Source organism: Mastigoproctus giganteus, chromosome 1 (assembly GCF_048544385.1).
Source record: "Mastigoproctus giganteus isolate SK-2022 chromosome 1, ASM4854438v1, whole genome shotgun sequence".
In the NCBI taxonomy this organism is placed as follows: Eukaryota; Metazoa; Arthropoda; class Arachnida; order Uropygi; family Thelyphonidae; genus Mastigoproctus; species Mastigoproctus giganteus.
Genome location: NC_143575.1, coordinates 270,599,188 through 270,621,047, shown reverse-complemented (window position 1 = coordinate 270,621,047; position 21,860 = coordinate 270,599,188). Strand labels below are relative to the sequence as shown.

General features: G+C 34.7%; 1 protein-coding gene across 1 annotated transcript in view; it reads left to right on the top strand.

Annotated features, from left to right (window-relative positions):
* Positions 1 to 21,860, top strand: part of ck (unconventional myosin-VIIa ck) — a 273,948-nt gene that overhangs the window by 237,359 nt on the left and 14,729 nt on the right. Inside the window, exons 36-42 of the mRNA XM_090377618.1 lie at positions 328 to 389; positions 3,773 to 3,925; positions 5,309 to 5,414; positions 9,086 to 9,200; positions 11,737 to 11,823; positions 17,557 to 17,663; positions 18,085 to 18,203. Of these exons, the coding sequence (XP_090233744.1) occupies positions 328 to 389; positions 3,773 to 3,925; positions 5,309 to 5,414; positions 9,086 to 9,200; positions 11,737 to 11,823; positions 17,557 to 17,663; positions 18,085 to 18,203 (749 nt within the window). The remainder of the gene's footprint in view (positions 1 to 327; positions 390 to 3,772; positions 3,926 to 5,308; positions 5,415 to 9,085; positions 9,201 to 11,736; positions 11,824 to 17,556; positions 17,664 to 18,084; positions 18,204 to 21,860) is intronic.

Sequence of the window (21,860 nt, the reverse complement as noted above, 5' to 3'; positions counted from 1 at the left end):
TAGCACAGAGGATCAGGACAATCAGAAGATGTGACAGAGGATTAAAGACACACACACAAAGAGTTTATAGAAAGATAGTTCCCGCTATCAATATTATTTTTGAAAAGTACTTAAAGGATGTGATTTTTTAAAATGCTTTACATGTCTTTGAATTTTGAATTCTTATAATGAGATGAACTCATTCACACAAAATAAGTGATTACTTTACAAACTAGTCAGTTGCATTAGAATAACTTGACAAGTGATGGTTACAACTACACACTGCTGTGTATACTTTTTTGTCACAAATTAATATTAAAACTTGCATGACATTTTTTATTGTTTTAGGAAATTCTGAGAGATGAAATCTATTGCCAGATCATGAAACAGCTTACAGAAAATAAAAATAGGTATGTAGTAGGTATTTTTCTAATATTATGATGTGATATACTTTATCCATTTTTCCTCTACTCTATTGCTGGTCCAATTACTTTTTATTTTTCATAAAATTTAAGATTTTACTTTGAATAAAACTTTTTAGCATTCTTTACACTTTTTTCTGTTTTAAATTAAATAAATTTATTTTTCAAGTTGAATAATATTTAATATTAAAAATTAAATTATGTTAAAATAAACAATGCATATAGAGTGGTGCACTAAGGCATCATTTTAACACAGAGTAAACTCAAAGAAGCAAACAAGTTTGCCAAAATGGCATCATTACTATAACATCTCATATTGTCATATTCTTTATAACAAGTTGCCTAGCCTGATATACTGATATTAATACTTACACTTTCGAATAAGCAGCAGCACTTCCAAAATTGAGAAGACTATTGTGGTTTATTCTGAGTAGTGCCACCACCCAGAGGGCACCATTTCGAAAATAGTTGTTCCCTCTTTTTGTGCAAAGGTAGCCATCCGAGTGAAGTGTAAACAAACTAAGAAGTGAAAATATTTCACGATATGAGAGATTCTTACCTCCTTATATCTTTGCTACTGCTGATATACTGATACTAATACTAACATCTGAAATGCTGTTGAAGAAGAAACGTCAACCCACACAGGTAATTTTCTTTGGTTTACTGTGTAAAGTTTAAATAAAATAGCATTATACGTCTCGGACCTAGAAAGTATGACTGTTTTCTAGGCTTGTGCTATTTTGTCAACTACTATTATACTAGCCTGGTTTAAGAATAACCTATATTAGGAAAACCAAGCTAATCTCACATATGCAGTGATCAACTTCCTTTCAGACACATCAATTTTAAATATAATATATTGATAAATAAATTTTCAGTATATGTAATAAAATATATATATTCTCTTCTCCTCTTCATTTTGACATCCAAAATATATCACTTGAATGGTTTTATATTCTTTCCACTTAAAAACAACAAAAAATAAAAACACCAGTCTTATCATTTATTAAGGTTTGAATGTATGGATATATGTAGATATTGAGTTTATGAACAAATCAATTACCTTCCATTTTAGTACAGCTGTAATGATTTGGAGAACATTTGATGGTGAAATAAACACAAGAAAGGCACCCGGGGTGGATGGGATCTATCCAGTTATATTAAAGGAGGCAGCAAAGGAAGTAAGCAAACCCTTAGCCATAATTATGAGAGCTTCCTTGGACTCAGGGGAGGTACCCATAGACTGGAAATGTGCAAATGTGACCCCAATTCACAAAGGAGGATCAAAGGCTGACACAAGTAATTATAGACCTGTGAGCTTAACTTCTGTTCCAGGAAAATTAATGGAGGCACTGGTTAAAGAAGCACTGCAGGATCATTTAGACAAGACTTCAGTTATAGCTCAGACACAGCATGGTTTTGTTAAGGGGAAGTCTTGCCTGACCAACTTGATTGGATACTATGATGCAGTCACAAAAGAACTGGATGCAGGGAATAACTTTGATATTATATACTTGGATCTTAGAAAGTCTTTTGATACTGTTGCACATGGAAGACTGCTGCACAAATTGAAACAGTGTGGCATTGGAGGCAAATTGCTGCTATGGATAAGGGGATGGTTGAGTGGCAGAAGACAGAGACTGGTAATCAATGGACACTGCTCATCGTGGACTGATGTTATTAGTGGAGTCCCTCAGGGCTCAGTGTTGGGTCCATTATTGTTTTCTGTATTTATAAATGATATTGATGATGGTATATCGGGCTTAATGTCCAAGTTTGCAGACGATACAAAGGTTGGCAGGGTTGTCAAGGACACTACTGACACTATGCTGCTGCAACAGGATCTGGAAAGGTTGAGCAGATGGGCTGAGAGGTGGCAAATGAAGTTTAACATTGACAAATGTAAAGTACTACATATGGGAAACAGCAACCCCAGAGCAACGTATCAACTCTGTGGTACTACACTGACAGTGGTAGAGAATGAAAGGGACTTGGGGGTGGTTGTGCAGGCAGATATGAAGTTCTCTGAGCAGTGCAGACGGGCTGTAAGAGTAGCTCATGGAGTATTGTCAATGATATACAGGAATTTTTACAGCAGGGATAAGGAGGTGATTATTCCATTGTATAAGGCAATGGTCAGGCCACACCTAGAGTACTGTATACAGGTCTGGAGGCCTCATTTCAAGAAGGATGTAGAGCTGCTGGAACGAGTACAGAGAAGGGCAACAAGATTAGTGAATGGAACAAAGGGGTGCTCTTACGAAGAAAGGCTTAAGTTTTGCAAATTACAGTGTCTGGAGACTAGGCACCAGCGAGGTGATCTGATAGAGGTGTATAAAGCCTTGAATGGTTTAAGCATGCTCAATGCTGATGGGATTCTTCCTCTAGCTCAGAAAAATCACCTGAGAGGGCATAAATTCAAATTGAGGAAAGACAGATGTAGGATAGACGTGCGGAAATTTGCCTTTAGCCAGCGGGTGGTTGGTTGGTGGAACAGACTTCCATCCCTTGTCGTGGAGGTTGATAGCCTGAATAAGTTTAAGGCTCAGCTGGACAGGTATTTTGAACGAACAGAGGAGTGAAGTGGAAGTGGGTTTTTTTTTTTTTTTTTTTGGCTGATGCTGCATAAGCTTGCTTTCTTGCATCAAATGCCCCTACTAATGCTAATGCTAATGATTTGGAGAACATTTGATGGTGAAATAAAAGTTAGATAATATGTTTGCTTCCACCTATACTTGAGTGGTACATCCAGTGTGCCATAATTTTTGGAATGATATTGAGAAACAATAATATTCAAAATAAAATCAAAAGTCTTGATTTCATAGTTCAAAATTTGACACTTACTTTTTGGCTGAGCTGTAAATCAGGACAGAACTCAAAATTTTATGAAGTTTTATTCCATGTATATAAAGTAACCTCTCAACATGAGCAAAACAAAAAAAAACAAAAAAAAACAAATACTGTATACCCATTCTGTAAACAAAAACCAATCATTACTGCAAATAGCCCAGAGTTTAGTCAGTGTTCCAGTATCAAGTAGTTGTTAATTTTATGTTCTTTTTACAACATTCATATTATTATTATTATTATTAGCCATTTGTATTATTAGCCTGTATATATTAACATCTGAAATGCTCTTAATAATGACTACTCATAGGAATTATGGCACAACACTTGGGTGCCTTTTTTGAATGCTTATGTGCATAACCACATAACCACACATCACTTGTTTGTTGTTTATATGCATCAGAGTCAGTGATCATGTTAACTAGTACAAAACAATTTTTAACATTAAATGTAATCTAAAAATGCCAAAATTGCGTGATTCTGTTACATGTTATTGAACTAAATATACAGTTTATTTTCCATAGGTTAAGTGAAGACAGAGGTTGGGAATTAATGTGGCTGGCAACAGGGCTTTTTGCTCCTAGCCAGACTTTATTAAAAGAGTTGACACTATTTTTACGGACTCGCAGACATCCAATTGCCATGGACTCTTTACAGCGCCTTCAAAAAACATTAAGGTTGGTATGAGCAAAAGGTGCATTTTAGTTAACATTTCAGTTTTAATTTTAAATTTCAAGTTAAGTCAAGTTCAAGTTAATTTTAAGTTATTCCAGATCTAATTTCAGAATTGTAAATTAATGGAATAACTTGCCTCCATGGGTAGTTGAGGTTGAAAGCTTAGGTACAATCCCAAATTCACATAGGTACCCTAGATAGGTTCCTATGTGAAGGACACAAATAGATATTTTATTTATTATATTATGTATATATTATTTGTTTTTAATTAATTTTTTTTGCTTAAAATAAATTAAATCATCATCAAAAGTGTTAGGCTTTTACTGCACCATTGTAATACTAATACTATTTTTTTGTCTGATTGTTCACTCTTCTAATTTTTTCAGTGGTCTACATTTCCCACAAGTTGTGTTAAAACATCATTTCTGTATGTAGCAAAAATAGCAAACTAAGTTTTTCACAAAAGTATCAGACATTGCTGTGTTATGAAACAGATCACCAGGTTGTCTCAATCTTGTAGTTAGAAAAAATCTACGTTGTGGACTTTTTATAAACAAATCAGCAGTCCTCTACAAAGAGAAGTGTGTTACTATTCATTTATAATGAATGCTATCACAGATAAATAGCAATATATGAGGTTGTGATTTTCTTCTAAATTTTTTTAATAACTTTGTATTTTTCTGTAGAGATGCACATGAAGGCAAATCTTAGAAGAATACCACAGAGGTATAAATAAGTGTGGTCTTTAATCCTCCAAATTTTTGTTAAATAAAAATCAGGCCTCTTGAGAGGAACTGGTTTCATTCAGTACTGTACAGCTGTGTGATAATGCTCATAAGTTATAATCATTTGGAGGGACAAGGCAATCATGTTAATTTATGAGTTTGCCTCATGTGTAGAGCTTATGCCTGGATAGGCAGCCTTTCAGCATGTTTAGTTTATTAAAAAAAAAGTTGTATTAATGTTTTTAATATTTTAATTATTTTATTCTTTGTATCACACTTTAAAGAGATTAGCTTAGATAATAATTTATCTTGATATTATGTTTGTTGAACATTCATTTTCCTTCATTATGACATTTTGAATACTGACTTTATTTTGACAGTAGCTGTTTATAAATGATTGAACAGTACTAAAATTTAAAAAAAATTTAAACAAGACTGCAATATTAAAGTGATTATTAATATTAAATTAAATAATAATGTGGCATTAATTCTCTTTTAAAATTAAGTTATTTTTTTTTTTCAGTTGAAAGACTTTTCTTTTAAAGCCAAAAACCTGATAATTCTAAGAAATTAGATTATTGAAAACTTAAAATAGTTATTATTTAAATGAGAAAATAAATAGTTGTAAAGAGATTTTATTTTCATGTTCTATGTCTGCAGGATAGGACAGAGAAAGTATCCCCCTCATCTAGTAGAAGTAGAAGCCATACAACACAAAACCACCCAAATATTCCATAAAGTTTACTTTCCTGATGACACTGATGAGGTAAGGTTACTTAAAATTAATCTGTCATCTTAATTTATAGAATAAACTCCCAGCTATTCAAGAGCATTAATGAACAGATCACAGAATAACATAAGATGTGGTTTCTGTTAACATACATGAAATCATGAATACACATTTTCATTTATGAAAAATAATACAATTATAAAACAATTGATATGTCATATTTTAGATGATAAAAAAAGTATACTGTACAGGGCGAGAATATTTCTGATTAAGGGACATTTTTTGAAATCATCAAATAATCTGGATATTCACTCAGGAATTAATGAAAATTGTAAACAATAGTTTTTTGTGGCTATCACTGTCATGGATAAAAAGTCATACCTTTTTAAGACCAATAAAAAGTTGCTGTTAAGAACATTTCTTATTACTGAAATGCAGAATGGATAATTAACTCATTCTTGTGATTATGTAATCATTATTATACAAATTGCAAAAACTAAACATATTAGGACCTTTTATATTTTTAATAATAATAGTTTTACCAGCAGGCAATAATAGTTTAATAAAATTTTTACCAGTGGACAAGTTAGTGCCATTGCATCATGCTTGTATGTAGTGAACTTTTAATTATATCTTGTATTGTGAAACAACTAGTTGCCATGATATTGCACTACCTCAAATAAGTAACGCTTCACCAATGGAGAAGACTAATGTTACTTATTCTCAGGGATACTACCACCCAGCCAGCTTGTTGGCCTCTTTTCGGTGGGCGGGTAGACTAAGGGAATTTTTTAGGCTAAAGCCTCAAACTACGTGGAACCTGAAGGCTAGTGTCATTGCATCACGTTTGTATGTAGTGAACTACCAAAGTAGATAAATTGGCATTGTTTTAATTATATCCCATATTGTGAAAGCCTTCATGGGTTGCCATGATATTGCACTACCTTGAATAAGTAGCACTTCACCAGTGGAGGAAGACTAATGTTGCTTATGCTTGTATGGTGATAGCAAAAGGCTGCCTTCTGTGCTGATCCCCAAGGTTCAGCACTCTCTCCCCCCCCCTCCTACTCTTTCATTTTTATATTAATGACCTTCTACTAATTTGAAGTGCATTCCTAGTTTTGCTGATAACAGTTCAACATTCCACCTTCCTGTTTCCTGCATAAACAAACTTCATGAATATCCACCACCAATTCCTCAAATGCTAATCTATGGGCAATTCTCCAGGGGGGAAAAGAAACCTTAACTTCAATCCTTTTAAAACTCAGTCCTGCCTTATTTCTCGCAAAAAAAAAAGTCTACTGCTCCTATGCTTAACTTTAATGACACTTAGATTTCTAGACAAGATCATGCATTTTTGTCTAGAAAGCTTCTAGACTCTATTCAAAAGAGCCCGGTCAGTTTAATTAATGACCCTTTTCTCACAAAGTCTCTCTGTTGTCTGTGTTATAGCTGTTCAGCTTCTACTGCATGCCTCTGTAAGCCATGGAAGCATCTGTAGATACTTCATGAGCACTGTTCTTTTGAATTAGCATCTGTAATTACCCCATTCTCTTCCAAACCAGTTTGGACATGTTCTACAACCAATCAGCATCCATACATTATCCAACTCCAAACTCACAGAACTGGCTTTTCCTTTTCCTCATTTATCCCTTCTACTTCTGTTTTCTGGATTCTGGAACAACCATCCTTCATATGTATTTCCTGAAAATTACAATCAGCAGGAATTCAAGTCTAATGGCAACAAATATCTTTCATCTTCTCCCCCTTAAACCTGTGCATGATATTAAGTACTATTAAGTACACTTTTCATGTATTGGATTTTCATTAAAGAAAAAAAATGGTGTTTTTTTTTTCACTTGTGTCACTAAGTTCCTTTGTACTTCAATAAAATTTGCAATTAGGTCCTTTTAGTTTTCACTCTTATCATTATCCAACAGTTCATGTACTCTGAGTCTACATGCCTAAAAGGCATTCTTTTAAGTGGCATATCGAATCATAATCATGATTCAGGTGAGTCCTTCATTTCTAAAGTTTGTTTTTTTCAAATGTGCCTGACTGAGATAGAGAAGTAGTGGTAGCAAACTGGGACAATTGAGGATGATATACTCAGATAAATTGCTGTGACTTTGTTACTTATTCCATCATACAAAGGTAGCAGTCATCATGGTTATCATATAGCCATCCTTTTAATGTTGGTTGATAGCCATCGAACAAAAGTTTGGTGACTGTCAAGTCACCGAACTTTTGTTCGAACATATGGCATGTCTTGAGTATCCAGAAGACTTCCACAATATGCTTCTTATGAACTGCAAAACTCAGTTACGCAAAGTCTTGTTCTGGACTTGCTTTGGACCACCTGATTAGCAGGATCAGAGTCCTACTAAGTCTGTAAAGCATATCTCCAAAGTCTTAGCAGGACTTAGGAGACTACCTCAAGTGATAGCTATAACAAGCTAAAACCAAACAAAAGCATTATAATTTACAGGGTGTCTCAAAAATACACGGCATAACTTCAGGAATGAGTTCCTCATATGTAGACAATAAAAATATTTTATATCAACATAGTTATGGAAATGCTTGGTTCTCGAGTTATTAACCAGAATGTCTTATCTCCGGCAGGTGATTTCCTTCATCACAAGGTACTGACAGAATCTGGTGGTTTTCCATTCCGACCATGTACTCAAATCAGGAGAAAGCGGATATGCACTTTATGTACGGTTATGTCAAGCCTCCAGAGCAATGCTCTGGAGGCTTGTCGTTTGTACCACAAAAGGTTTTCAGGATGAAGATGTCCAGACAGGAAAACGTTTGAAGGTATCCATCACCGCCTTTGTGAATATGGGACCTTTACACCTCGTGCTGCCGACAGAGGACAACCAAGATCTATGACTCCTGAAGTAGCGGGGTGGACCAACTGCCTGGCCTCCATGCTCACTGATTTAAACCCACTAGATTTCTTCTTGTGGGGCCATTTAAAGTCATTGGTGTATTCCACTCCGGTAGCTGACGTGGAAACTCTCCACAATCGAATTGTGGCAAGTTGTGAGACAATATGAAATATACCAGGAATTTGGCATCGTCTTCGCGAGTCCATGAGATGTCGATGTGAGGCCTGTATTCAGGCAGAAGGTAGACATTTTGAACAATTACTATAAGGTGATGTGAACGGTTAAGTGTCATAGACAGACCTTCAAAACTCGGAAACCAAGCATTTCCGGAACTATGTTGATATAAAATATTTTTATTGTCTACATATGAGGAATTCATTCCTGAAGTTATGCCGTGTATTTTTGAGACACCCTGTATATTTGAAAATATTTATGTAACATATATAAAAAAATGAAAAGTCAAAATGTGATTTTTTCCAAATAACAAAAATAAAATAAATAAATAAAAATAAAATCAACACGAAACAAAAAATTTTGTAGAATTTGTAATACGAACAAAATTTTAGTTTAGGTTCATCATCATTTTTAGCATACTTTCCATCTGCATATTTATGCTAATTGCCTACTACACTTAAAAAGAACTCTTACTGTCATTCTGGCATGTCTTTGAAAGACAAACCTAACATGACCTGTGAAGAGGCACTGAGTATCATTATACTCATTTTATATTGCTTGCCTTTTTATATTAAATTAAGTGACTTAACTTTTGTTCTCAAATAAAATTATTTTTACTAAAATTATTTTTGTTTTACTTAGGCCTTTGAAGTGGATTCCAGTACTAGAGCCAAAGATTTCTGCCAGAACATTGCCCAAAGGTTGAATTTGCGTTCCTCAGAAGGATTCAGTCTGTTTGTCAAAATTGCTGATAAAGGTTATTTCATTTCATTTATATCCTACTGATTATATCATTTCACTAATATAAATCAGTAATGATAGCATGATATTAAATTATAAGATTCATAAAAAAAATACATACACTAAGGCATGATTTTGTTATCTCCATGTTCAGTGAATGAATTAAAATGAAAAGTATTTTGTTATATGGGGGTATCACAGTCATCCTCCATATTTTTACAGCATTCATCCCAGATACGTCCATATTGGTAGGGATAAATGTTTTCATTCACACTTAATTTCAGCTTATGGCGATCGTTACCAGAAGGTTCATCTCAATCAAGCTTTGTATATATATATAACTCTTGTGTATTTTTCAGTTTAAATTATGACCCTCTTATTGCTGCATTGATTTGCTTGTCACTCATTATTATTTGCTGTTTTTTCAAATTATAATGTGATTATATACTTCTTAGTCAGAATATTAGAAACCCTGCCCCATTTGAATTGACATGGTGAAAGAGAAATATATTCAAATTTAGGAATCATAGTATGGTCACAAATCAACCTCGATGCTTTAAACACCACCATAGTCAAAACTGAATGCTACATTGAGATGGACAAAATGTATAATGTAACTGACTACCAAATGAGGATTTATTGTTCTGCAAGAATTATGAAAATCATAGGCTTATTCCCTGCTTTTTCAGAATTTATAAGTGTTCAGAAGTTGTGGCATCCACTGAGTAGTAATTGTGGCAAAAAGATGCTACCATAGGAGACGAACCACAAAGTTTCACATAAGACCTTGAGGTCAGCTTGCTTATCTGCTGTCAAGTAGTCAAGATGTTTTTAACTTAGGCCATAATAGATCTTATAAACTATCATGTGCTTAGAAAACTTGAAATCTGTAGTTTAGCAGCTATTGCCTTATCCATAAACCATTTAGGCCTGATATAGCTGAGTAGTCAGTATCAAGAATGCAGTTGCACACACCCTTTGAGTGGACCTTGGTTCAAGCCCATGATGCTTAATATGATTAACGATATTCATGATTTATTGTAAACTCCTCTGACCAGAACTTATATTCTGGTCATGCCAGAATATAAACAAGAACTTTTTATTTTATTTATTTATTTATTATTTTTTTTTTGTTTATTTCAGCTAAAAATTCAAAGAAATGGTGTTTATATCAATATGATTGAACTTGTGTTTTTGCCCACGGAAAAATATATTTCAAAGTATCGGTAAATGTGATCAACAAAACATGTGCATGTGTGCACACACAGGGTGAATCAAAATTATGCACAAATACTTTAATGTGCCTTGTGTCAGAAAATTTATTGAGTAAACATGAACCAAAAAAGGATTTCAAATACATTAGATCCATAGAAATGGATACATTAGAGAAGATGTCAAATGTTAAAAATGTTCACGACAAGCATGTATGAACAGCATTATTTCTGAAAACCCTGAAATTGGTACACATGTCAACTGTAATTTTTCCTGCTTCCAGTTGTATCATTGCCCGCAAAATCCGGCATGTTTGTGGTTTATGAGTGTATGCTTTATCTTTCAGGTATCCCCATTCAAAGAAGTCTAGGGAAGTGAGGTCTGGAGATTGTTAGGGGAGGAATTCAAAGGTCTTCCTGAAACCTGTCTGTCTTTCAGGAAATTCAACTATTCAGATAGGCATGGACATCAGAGTGAAAATGTGGGAAGTGGGGGCACCATCCTGTTGAAAGTAGACCGATGTATCCGGAAACACATTTCTTATTACAGGAACTGTATCAAGCGAAGTAGAGAAGAACTGGATAAGCAAAGAAGAGGAAAGTTAGGCTGTGAGTTTAGAGTTAAACTTTGAATGAATGTAGACTAGTTTATTCATGTTTTAGACTGGTTTAGAAGAAAGATTCAGAAGAGCAGAACCCATAGATTGATCTCACATCTGTGTGATAGAGAATTTGTAAGTGAGGATCATTAATTAATCTGATTGCTTTGTTTTTTGGTACAATTTCCAAGGAAGCTTTGAATATGCCATTCTAAATGTGAGATCAATATTACATTGTAGTAGGGTGGCTTTATGCAGAGCCAAAAACTCTTAAGTAGAGAAGATACCAAGAAAAAAAGAGAAAGATTTTTTTTTTTTTTTTTTTTAATGTAGAAGAAGCAGTATTTGTCCATATGCCAAGAAATATTAGATGTTGGGATTCTCTCCAGTAAGATATAGGATCCTGTCTTGAAATCTGAGTGTTACTAAAAATGGATGGAGACTTTCAACTCATTGAAGTGTCATATGAAAATAGTCAACTTGCCAAGGAGTTCCTAAGAAACATCCATAAAGAGTGTTTTTTCTTAAAACTAAACTTAGCAAAATAAAAAAAGAAAAATTTTCTAGATTAATTTCCCTGTTATTTATAGAAACTCTGGTTTATCAAAAAAAAAGGTTTAAGTGAATTTTTTCACAAAAATATTAATTTTTTTAATATTAATGACTGTCGAAAGTTTATATATTACAAAAATTAATACCTTTTAGCTAATGTGAATTAAATACACTTTTTTTTTATGGACAGTGATAAGTGTTCCAGAGGGTGATTTCTTCTTTGATTTTGTAAGGCATCTGACAGACTGGATTCGTAAAGCAAGGCCCACACGTGATGGTGAGTTTTATGTAGTCTTATTATTTATGAATGTTTTGTAGATTATGATTTTATTTAGGGAGTAGACAATTTAAAGTGATCATTATGATTCTTGACAAGATTCAATATAGTGGATCAAGAATAGTGTATTCCTTCCTTTTCCCCTAAGCAAAGTTCCCATCCTCTTCTCCTTCCTTTCTGGATGTCCTGTGTTATCTTTCAAAAGTCTAGACCAAAAATTTTCCTCTAGTCAATAAGTGATTGGTTGATGAAATAAACTCTCAGGTATTCTTATGGAGGTGAGAATTTATCTAAATTTAAAGGGATATTTGATAAACACTTGATAGAAATAGGTAAATTATATGAGGGAAGGTGGCAGTGATTACTTAATTTAATTTTATTTTATTTTTTAAATTTAATTTGATTTAATTTTGATTTATTTATTTTATTTATTATCTGACTGGTAATTTGCTTTCTTGCATCATTTTTTCAATCTTTGTGGTGAATTCATTAGTGGTGAATTTATATTAATGATGAAAAGATTCAAGAAATCAAAAAGAGCTGAGGTAAATGCAATGGACAATAATTGGAATGAAAGAATTGAAAACTCAGAGTTTTTTCTCTCCCAAACTACTCTCCCTATTTCACAAATAGGAATTGTTTCAGTTTCCTTTCCTTTCCCTTTTTTTTTTTTTTTTTTTATGTAAAGCCCAAACATGAGAGGTATTAGAACCTATAGTACTCAGTACCGTGCTTGGGTTGGAGGTTGAGAAGATGAAAGAAGATATTTGTTGACATTAGACTTGAACTTCTGTAGACTGTAATTTTCAGGAAATATGTATGAAGGAAGGTTGTTCCAGAAAATGGTAGTTGAATGAATAAACAAGGAAGATGAAAAGTTGGTTCTGTGAGTTTGAAGTTGGACAGTAAATGGATGTTGGCTGGTGGCAGCACGTGTTTGGACTGTTTTGAAAAAGAGAATGGGAATTGTAGAAGCCAATTCACAAGAACGGTGCCCATGGAAATATCTGTAGAAGAGGCATGCAGCAGAAACAGTACGTCTATGACACAGCGAGTGAGAGACTCTGTTAGAGATGAATCATTAATTAACCTAACTGCCCTCTTCTGAATGGAATCAAGAAGCCTGAGAGAGGTTTTGGGGGCACCACCCCAGATGTAGGAACAATATTCCATGGTAGGGCAGATTTGCAATTTGTAAAGGGTGAACAGCAGTTTGGAAAAAGTAACGCCTAGAGCGAAAGAGAAAACCAAGTTTTTACATGCAGAGGAAGCAATATATGTAATGTGCTTGTGCCAAGAGAGATTAGAAGTCAGGGTAATCCCCAAAAGAGATATATCATTTTGCCTAGAAATCGGAGTGCCACCAAAGATAAGCATAGGAGTAGAAGAATCCTTTTTGCGAGATATAAGACAAGACTGAGTTTTAAAAGGATGGAAATCAACTAAGTTGTCTTTGCCCCACTGGAGAATTACCTGGAGATCAGCATTTAAGGAATTGGTAGCAGATTTTGCTATGGATAGCAAATCCTATCCATAGTTTTCCAGTCAATGGAAGAAGGACATTAATATATAAGAGGAAAAGAGAGGGGGAAAGAACTGAACCTTGGGGGACACCGGCATTAGTCGAGAGGTTAGAAGACAGAGAGTCTACCATCACCCTCAGTGAGTGAACAGAGAGAAAACTGGATAACCAATTACAAAAAACAGTTGGAAAACCATAAGATGGATTTTTTTTTTTTTGAGAGCATTAGCAACTAAGTCGATATTGCTCCATGGATGTGCGTTGGCAATTCCCTGACCTTTCCACATCCTCCATATTTGGTGGTCATGGGCTAGAACCCTGGTCTAATCAAAAAGCGTGTGCTATGCACTGCTGCTCCTGCCCACCTGGCTATGGAGGCACCTTTCCATAAGATGGAAGCTTGTTTAAAAGACCTTTATGCCTAACACGATCAAAAGCCTTTGAGATGTCAAGAGCAACTGCTTGTGTTTCACCAAACTTTTCCATTGAATTAGTCCATAAATGGGTAACATAAGCCAGAATATCACTAGTGGATCGACACTGACAGAATCCATACTGGTGATTGTTGATCAGGCGGAAGATTTCTGGGTAGTTTAAGAGTTGGCAGTTAATTGATTTCTCCATTACTTTAGAAAGAGTAGAAATAATTGCAATGGGACGATAATTGGATGGGAGGGATTTGTCACCCTTTTTTAGGAACTGGCTGGATATGAGCAAATTTCCAAGCAGAGGAAAAACACCATTGGAATAAGAAAGTGAAAAAAGGTGGCAAAGAACAGGAGTAAGTTCAGGAGCACAGGTTTTGAGAACAAGTGGAGAAAAACCATCGGGACCTGGAGCTTTCTTAGCATCGAGATTCATCAAAATCTTTCTGACATCCTTTTGAAGGAAGACCACAAGAGGCATTGAATGGAGTGTGTTGGGAATGGCGGGAGGTTTTACCAAGATCATTAATACATGAGTTGGAAGAAAAATGGGATGCTAGCAGGTCAGCTTTATCCTTGGCTGAAGTGACAACAGAACCATCTGGTTTGGACAGAGGTGGGAGCAGAGATGGGTAAAAGTTGTAGCCAATAGCTTTGGCAAGAGACCAGAATGCTCGGCTACCATTAGGACAAGAAGCAAGTTTTCTACTCTTAGCCTGTTCAAACTCAAGTTTGGACTGATTAATAACTGCTTTACAATTGTTGCGAGCTTTGGTGTAGACAGAAAATGAAACTGAAGAATTAGAAACAAGCCAATTGCGATATGCGATATTCTTCTCTTGAACAGCCTTAGCACATTTATTGGAAAACCAAGGTTTAGATAAAGGACGAGATTTTAAAGTGGCATGTGTAATAAAGGATTCCATTCCTGCAAGAATAATTTCACTGACACAATTTGAGCAAAAGGTGACATCAGACGTTTTGAAACAGTAACCTGACCAAGGAAAAGAAGAAAAAAAATCTCGCAGGTCATCCCATTTTGCATTCTTGTAATGCCAAACAATACTAGGTTGGGAACAGCCATGAGATAAAGGCTCCATTGGAGAAGAGACAATCACCAAGTTGTGATCTGAGGTGCCTAAAGGACCTCTCACTTCAACCGTGTACTTAGGAGAGTTGTTTGTGATAAAAAGATCAAGCATGTTGGCTGTATGGTTAGGATTGTCCAGTATTCTTGTAGGTAAATGAACAATCTGTGCAAGTAATTAGTAATTGTAAAAGCCTCAGCATCTCGACCAGCTGGGTCGGTGTGACTAGAAAACAGAAGCCGGTTGGAGTTGTGAACATTAAAATCACCAAGGAAAATTATCTCACTGTTAGGAAAGTTGGACTGGAGAAATTCAAGTTGCAAGGAGAGAAAGTCAATGAGCTCCAAGTGATTAGTGGAGTTGGGATAATGGTAGAAACAACAGATGAATTTGACACAATGAGGTAGAGAGATTTTAAGCCAGAGAAGATCAAAAAGAGGAGATTCCAAATTACCAAATCTCTGACAGGGAATATCGGAACGGACATATGCACAAGTACCACCTTTGAGGCAAAAGGAATCATACAGCGAATAATTTGAGCAACTGAGATGAGCAGTAGTTGAATCAACCGATAACTGAGATTCTGTCAGAAAAAGTACATGGTGTTTGGCAGACTGCAAGTGGAAATGGACATCTTTGAGATTAGAATTGAGACCATGTATATTTGTGAAATGAATTAGGAAGTGTTTGGGAGGTTTAGATCTGTTCGCAGATAATTTTACTCTATTAGTTTGACAATTCATGGTGTATTCAATAGTAAGAAAAAGTGGGTGGGATATGCTGTATGAAGTAATGAAATATTTGGATATGGCGTACACATGGTAAGAATATTATTATTATTATTATCATTATTATTTGCAAGGAAGCCTGAGGCTTATGCTGCACCAGCCAAAAAAAAAAAAAAATTCTCCGAGTTACCCTGAGAGAGAGAGAGAGAGAGAGAGAGAGAGAGAGAGAGAGAGAGAGAGAGAGAGAGAGAGAGAGAGAAAAAGTAGAAGGGAATCACCAAGAAAGAGAAGAACGATAATATCCAACTCAGGACCCTGGGTGTACCAAGCCCATTCTCACCAGATGTGAGCCCCTGGGGTTAAAACATACTGAGATCCTTGACATAACATGGCCTTGACAATGCTCCCTGCATACACACTACTCGGACTCCCTGCCACTACCTGTAGAGTAGAGGTAGCAAGATTATACACTAGCTGATCCGGAAGCCTCCTAGAGAGTTACCAATAGGTTCGGTCCTGTGTACTAACTAGCGGCGGCCCCTCCGTAGCCAGGTGGGAAGGAGCAGCAGTGCATAGCACACGCTTCTTGATTAGACCGGGGTTCGAGCCCGTCACCACCAAATACGGAGGATGCAGAAAGGTCAGGGAATGACCACTGCATATTCCCGGAGCAATATGGCCTTAGTTGCTAATGCTCCTAAAAACCAAATAACAACAACAACTAACTAGCGGCTGGCCCGCAAACACTGTTTAGAGCTGTACCCTCGAAATTTAAGGAAGATTGGATCTCGCCATGATGCTCATCATAATCTCAAAAGTCATCAGTCATACTGCATGATGGAAGAGATGGGGAAGGGTTCACCAGAACTTAGCTCTGGAGATTAAACATGGGTTTAGTCCTTAGGACTTGGCATTCATTAGATTAATTTCTCAAACAGTGTAACCATCTCCTTGATTTCAAATTCATATTCTCTCAGTTGACTCCCATTTTCTAACCACCACAGTTTCTCCAGCTGCACTATAATTTTCAACTTTTCTCTAGATAAATGATCAAAGATGACTTTTTTCTGAAAACTTTTCACAACTGTCTTTATGGTATATTTATTATAAATTATGATAAATTATAATTCAGAATTGCTTCATAATACTGAACTTTTGGAAAATAAATTTTAATTTTTGAAAGGTTGAAATACAGGTGTGATCAAAATGTTCTAGGAAATGATAAATCTTATCAGCTGTTCAAATGGATCTCCTTCAAAGTAGTCTCCTTGACATTGTATACACTGATTTTGATGCTTGTTCAACATCTGGAAGTATTTCTGATAGATTTTTTTTTGAATTGCTACTAGTACCTATGTCACATTCCAAATAATTTTCTCAGTCGTTGCAAATCTGACCTTTTAAGGGGACTTTAAGCTTGGGAAACCAAAAGAGGATCTACCATACTCAATATGATGAGTATGGTAAATAGAAGTTTTTTATTTTAGAGCTTTTACTCAAGAAATTTTTTGAGTAAAAGCTCTAAGTGTGCACAGGCATTATCATAATGCAAGTGCTGATTCTCTGAAGCCTACTTTTCTGGCTGTTTTCTCTGAAAAGTACCATGCAGTTACCATAGAAATGTTTTGACCATGTGGGACAAATTCATAATAAACAATGCCCTGAATCAAAAAATAAGATAAGCATAATCCTTCACATTTGAATGAGATTGTCTTGTTTTTTTGAGCCTAGAGAAAACATAGCGATACCCCCATATTCATCACCAGTAATGATGGGAGAAACAAAGTGGTTCTCTAATCAATTGGTACAGCAGTATATAAGTTACTCAGAGAAGGCCACATTAATTTTTTAGATTGCATTTGTTAAAAAAAATTAAATAAATAAATGTTCTCAATCTGTTTATGCATATTTCTCATTGTTTGATTAGTTCAAATGCAAACAGAAACTTAAAAATTGTATAACTCTTGTAGGTTCTGTTCCTCAGTTTACCTATCAGGTATTTTTCATGAAAAAATTGTGGACCAATACAATACCTGGAAAGGATAGAAATGCAGACATTATCTTCCACTATCATCAAGTAAGTTTATAGTATATATTACATAATATAAAATATTATGTAAAACTTAAATCATTAATTTTGCTCTGTGCCATCTTCTATAAAAGGAACTACATATTCTTTAAAAAATTTCCAGATCTGTCAATGTTTATTTTTTAGCACTGGGAAGTTAAGAAACATCATAACTGATATATCACCTAATTCCATTAATACATAAAGAAGAAAATTTATTATTTGTTCTCAATATAGTCTCTTTTTTAATCAAGGAAAAGTTATTAATTAAATTGAATTAATAGTTCATTTAATTAAATTAGGTTAACTGAATGAAGGTAATAAAAACATTGTTTTTGTACTGATGTTCAATAAAAAATCAGAGATCTACATTACTTATTTTATTTTTTACAATAAATATGGAATTTTAAACAGTTCCTGTCTTATTTAGGAACTCCCAAAACTCTTACGAGGCTATCACAAATGTAACAAAGAAGAGGCTGCTCGTCTTGCTGCCCTCATATATCGTGTTAGGTTTGGGGAAAGTAAAGTGGAACTCCAAGGAATCCCGTAAGTATGAACATTTATTAATGCCTGCAGAATTGTTCTTTCATGATATGCATTGTCTAGTTATCAATAATTAGACATAGATTGAAGAAATATTAGGATGCAATCTTTGCATTTCTTGGTAGAATGAAACATTTGAGAACAGAATTTGTTAAAAATATCTGAATATTGAATAAAAACATTTTTATTTTATTTTTTAGCCTATAATATATAGAATTTTTTTCAATAGATGGCATTTTTGTTGCACGCTATTGTTGTCGACTAAATAATTTTGTATCGTTGTTTTTGGAATGTCACTTTTTTTTTCATACCTACCAATTCCCTGGATTTACTACGGAGACTATTTCTTTGATTTGTTTTGACTCTTTCACCATTTCACCATTGTAATATGGTTTTTTCTCTGTCTTTGTCTGTTTTTTTTTTCCATCCTTTTGTTTTTGAAAAAAATAGTAAAAGTGTGTTAAAATAGGAATTTTTAAAAGATTCCTTGAATTTTTTTCATAATTTTGTTAAAGAATATGGTGGCAAACACCTGGGAATAGTTATGGACAATTCTCAGGCTAACTGAATAGTTTTTACCATAATTATTCATAATAGTTTTAATGGCTAACTTTGATAGTTAACCATTAAAAAAAAAGAAAAAAAAAGTAACCTTTATTTTTCAGGTTTTCACTTTCAATGTAATGCATATGTAATAGTAATAGAGACATATGATGCAAGAAAGCAAGCGTATGAGCTTATTTAGCATCAGACAAAAAATTCACAACCATTCCCTCTACTAGTTTGTCCAGTTCCTCCTTTAATTTATTTAAGCTATCAACTTCCACAATGACAGATGGAAGTTTGTTCCAGCAATTAACAACCAGCTGACTAAAGGCAAATTTCCGCACATTTATTCTACAACAGTCTTTCTTGAATTTGAATTTATGCCCCCTTAGGTTTGTTATCTGAGCAAGTGGAAGAATCAGAATTCAGCATGCTCAACCTATTCAAGGCCATATACACCTCAATCAGATCATCTCGCAGGTGCCTAGTCTCCAGCCGCTGCAATTTTCAGAACTTAAACATCTCTTGGTAAGAGGATCTCTTCATTCAAAATTTATATAGGGCAGGGCATTCATATCTGACATGTCAAATTGATGTGACTGAAGGCATCAATCTTGTTGCCCTTCTGTGTACATGCTAAGCAAATCTACATCCTTCCTAAAATGGGGCCTCCAGATCTGTATGTAGTATTCAAGACGTGGCCTGACCATTGCCTTATACAAAGGGATAATCACCCCTTTTCCCTGATAGAAAAATTCCTGTATATCATTGACAAAATCCCATGATCTACTCTTGCAGCCTGTCTGCATTGCTCAGAACACTTCATATCTGCACAATTACTCCCAGGTCTTTTTTTTTTTTTTTTTCATTTTCTACCACCCTAAGTGTAGTACCACACAGTTGGTATGTTCCTCTGGGGTTACTTCTACCCATATGCAGTATTTTGCATTTGTCAGTGTTAAACTTTAGTTGCCACTTCTCAGCCCACCTGCCCAAATTTTCTAGATTCTGTTGCAGTAGCACACTGCCATTACTGTCATTAACAACCCTGCCAACCTTTTTATCATCTGAAAACTTCGACACTAAGCCTGATATACCTTCAATATCATTGATAAATATAGAAAACAGCAGTGGGCCTAACACCGAACCCTGTGGGACTCCACTAATAACATTAATCCATTGATTACCACCCTCTGTCTTCTCCCACTCAACTGCCCTTTTATCCTGGGTCTTAGTTATGACACAGGGATGATACTCTTTCTCAATTTAGAAAGCAATAAAGATTAATAGAAGAACAAAAGTTTATTAAAGATTTATTTTCAAAGAAAATAAATTAAACATTTTTAACTTGCCAATAGAGTCTAGAAATATGAGCTGAACCATTCCTTGTCAATAAATTCCTTTCCATTCCTTGTAAATAAATTAGCAAAAGCTGCCTTCCTTGTCAGTTACAATTACAAAATATCAATGAGAGATAAGTGTGGAGACAATAACACGTGAAAATCAAAAAAGGTCAATGTGGTATAAAAAAAAAAAGAAAAAAAAAGAAAGTGTTAGCACAAGTTTACATTATACCGCTGAGGTGATTTGTCTACTGATATGGCTCAGTGAAGTGTTCCAAGGTATTCCTTGGTTTGTTGTTGATGTGTTCCAACTTCAAATGTTTAATACACTTATAGCAGAGGGTGAATGATTTTATGAATAAATTTGGTAAATTACAGATTTAGTTTTTCTGGCCATTGGCTTTCTGTTGTGAATTTCTAAGACCAAAGCATGTTTCCTTGTGGCTGCTTAGCTGCAGACAGTATTTATAGATGGAAAATTGCTCAGCTGGATTATCAGAAGTATTCAGTTAAATAATATTTAACTTTAACTTAAATATAATCATATTTGAAGAACCAATTTGTCATCCAATAATGCTATTCACAGAACAAGTTTTTTGAAGAAAATTGAAATTAATTGATTTAAAAAAAAAACACACATTTCCAGTACTTCTCAATTGAAGGTAAAGAAATAGATATTTTGCAGATCACGTATATCAGTTTCAATGCGAGAGCCTTCAGATGCTGTTATGAAACAAGAAAGAATAGATGTACGGTTGTCATTGGACAGAAAACTGACAAGTGCACAAGGAAACTTGATATATAACAAATTATTCCAAATCATGCTTGAAATTTTAACAATTACTCATTACAGTGCTGAGCATCAGAGAATATTCTATTGGGTGAAGCAAAAACTGAATTCGGATCGTTTTTGATGCAGTTTTGGAAATGTTATGACAGCCAAGTCTGAATAGCAATACTGTCATAAATTAAACTTTGACTCAAAGTCTGCTACAGTATCTTTCTTGAAGGAATCATAATCAATTTATGTCTTACAGGCAATTTAAACAGAAATTTACAGACAGCAAGTTAATGTTTAATGTATTTTTATGTAAATGTGTATTTTCACTGAAATTTAATTTCTAATGTGGACTAAAAAGCCTCTTCTTTTTTTTTTTTTTCCCTGCCTAATTTCCTAATGTTTGACAGATACAAAGACTTCCACAGCTGCACTGGTCTAGTCTGATTATTATTATTATTATTATTATTATTATTATTAGCCATATGGTGCAAGGAAGCCTGAGGCTTATGCTGCACCAGGAAAAAAAAAAATTCCCTGAGAGAGAGAGAGAGAGAGAGAGAGAGAGAGAGAGAGAGAGAGAGAGAGAGAGAGAGAGTCAAAAGTAGAAGGGAATCACCAAGAAAGAGAAAAATGATGATATCCAGCTCAGGACCCTGAGTGTGCCAAGCCCATACTCACCAGATGTGAGCCCTCGGGATTATTTGAGAGGTTTCTCCTTGTCCTTCAGTTGTGTTGTGCTATTGATTTCAGATAATATTCTTTGAGTTGTAGTCCTTGGTCATATTTGTACTTTCTTGTTTCATAATAGCATTTGATAGGTTCTCGCATTGAAACTGATATATGTGATCTGCAAAATATCTATTTCTTTACCTTCAATTTAATTGCTTTCATATATCATGCATTCACCTAAGACTTAACTGTAAATGATATTTGGAGCATACAAAGATGGAGACAATCCAGTCTCCATCCTCGTTCGCTCCCCTATAAAAA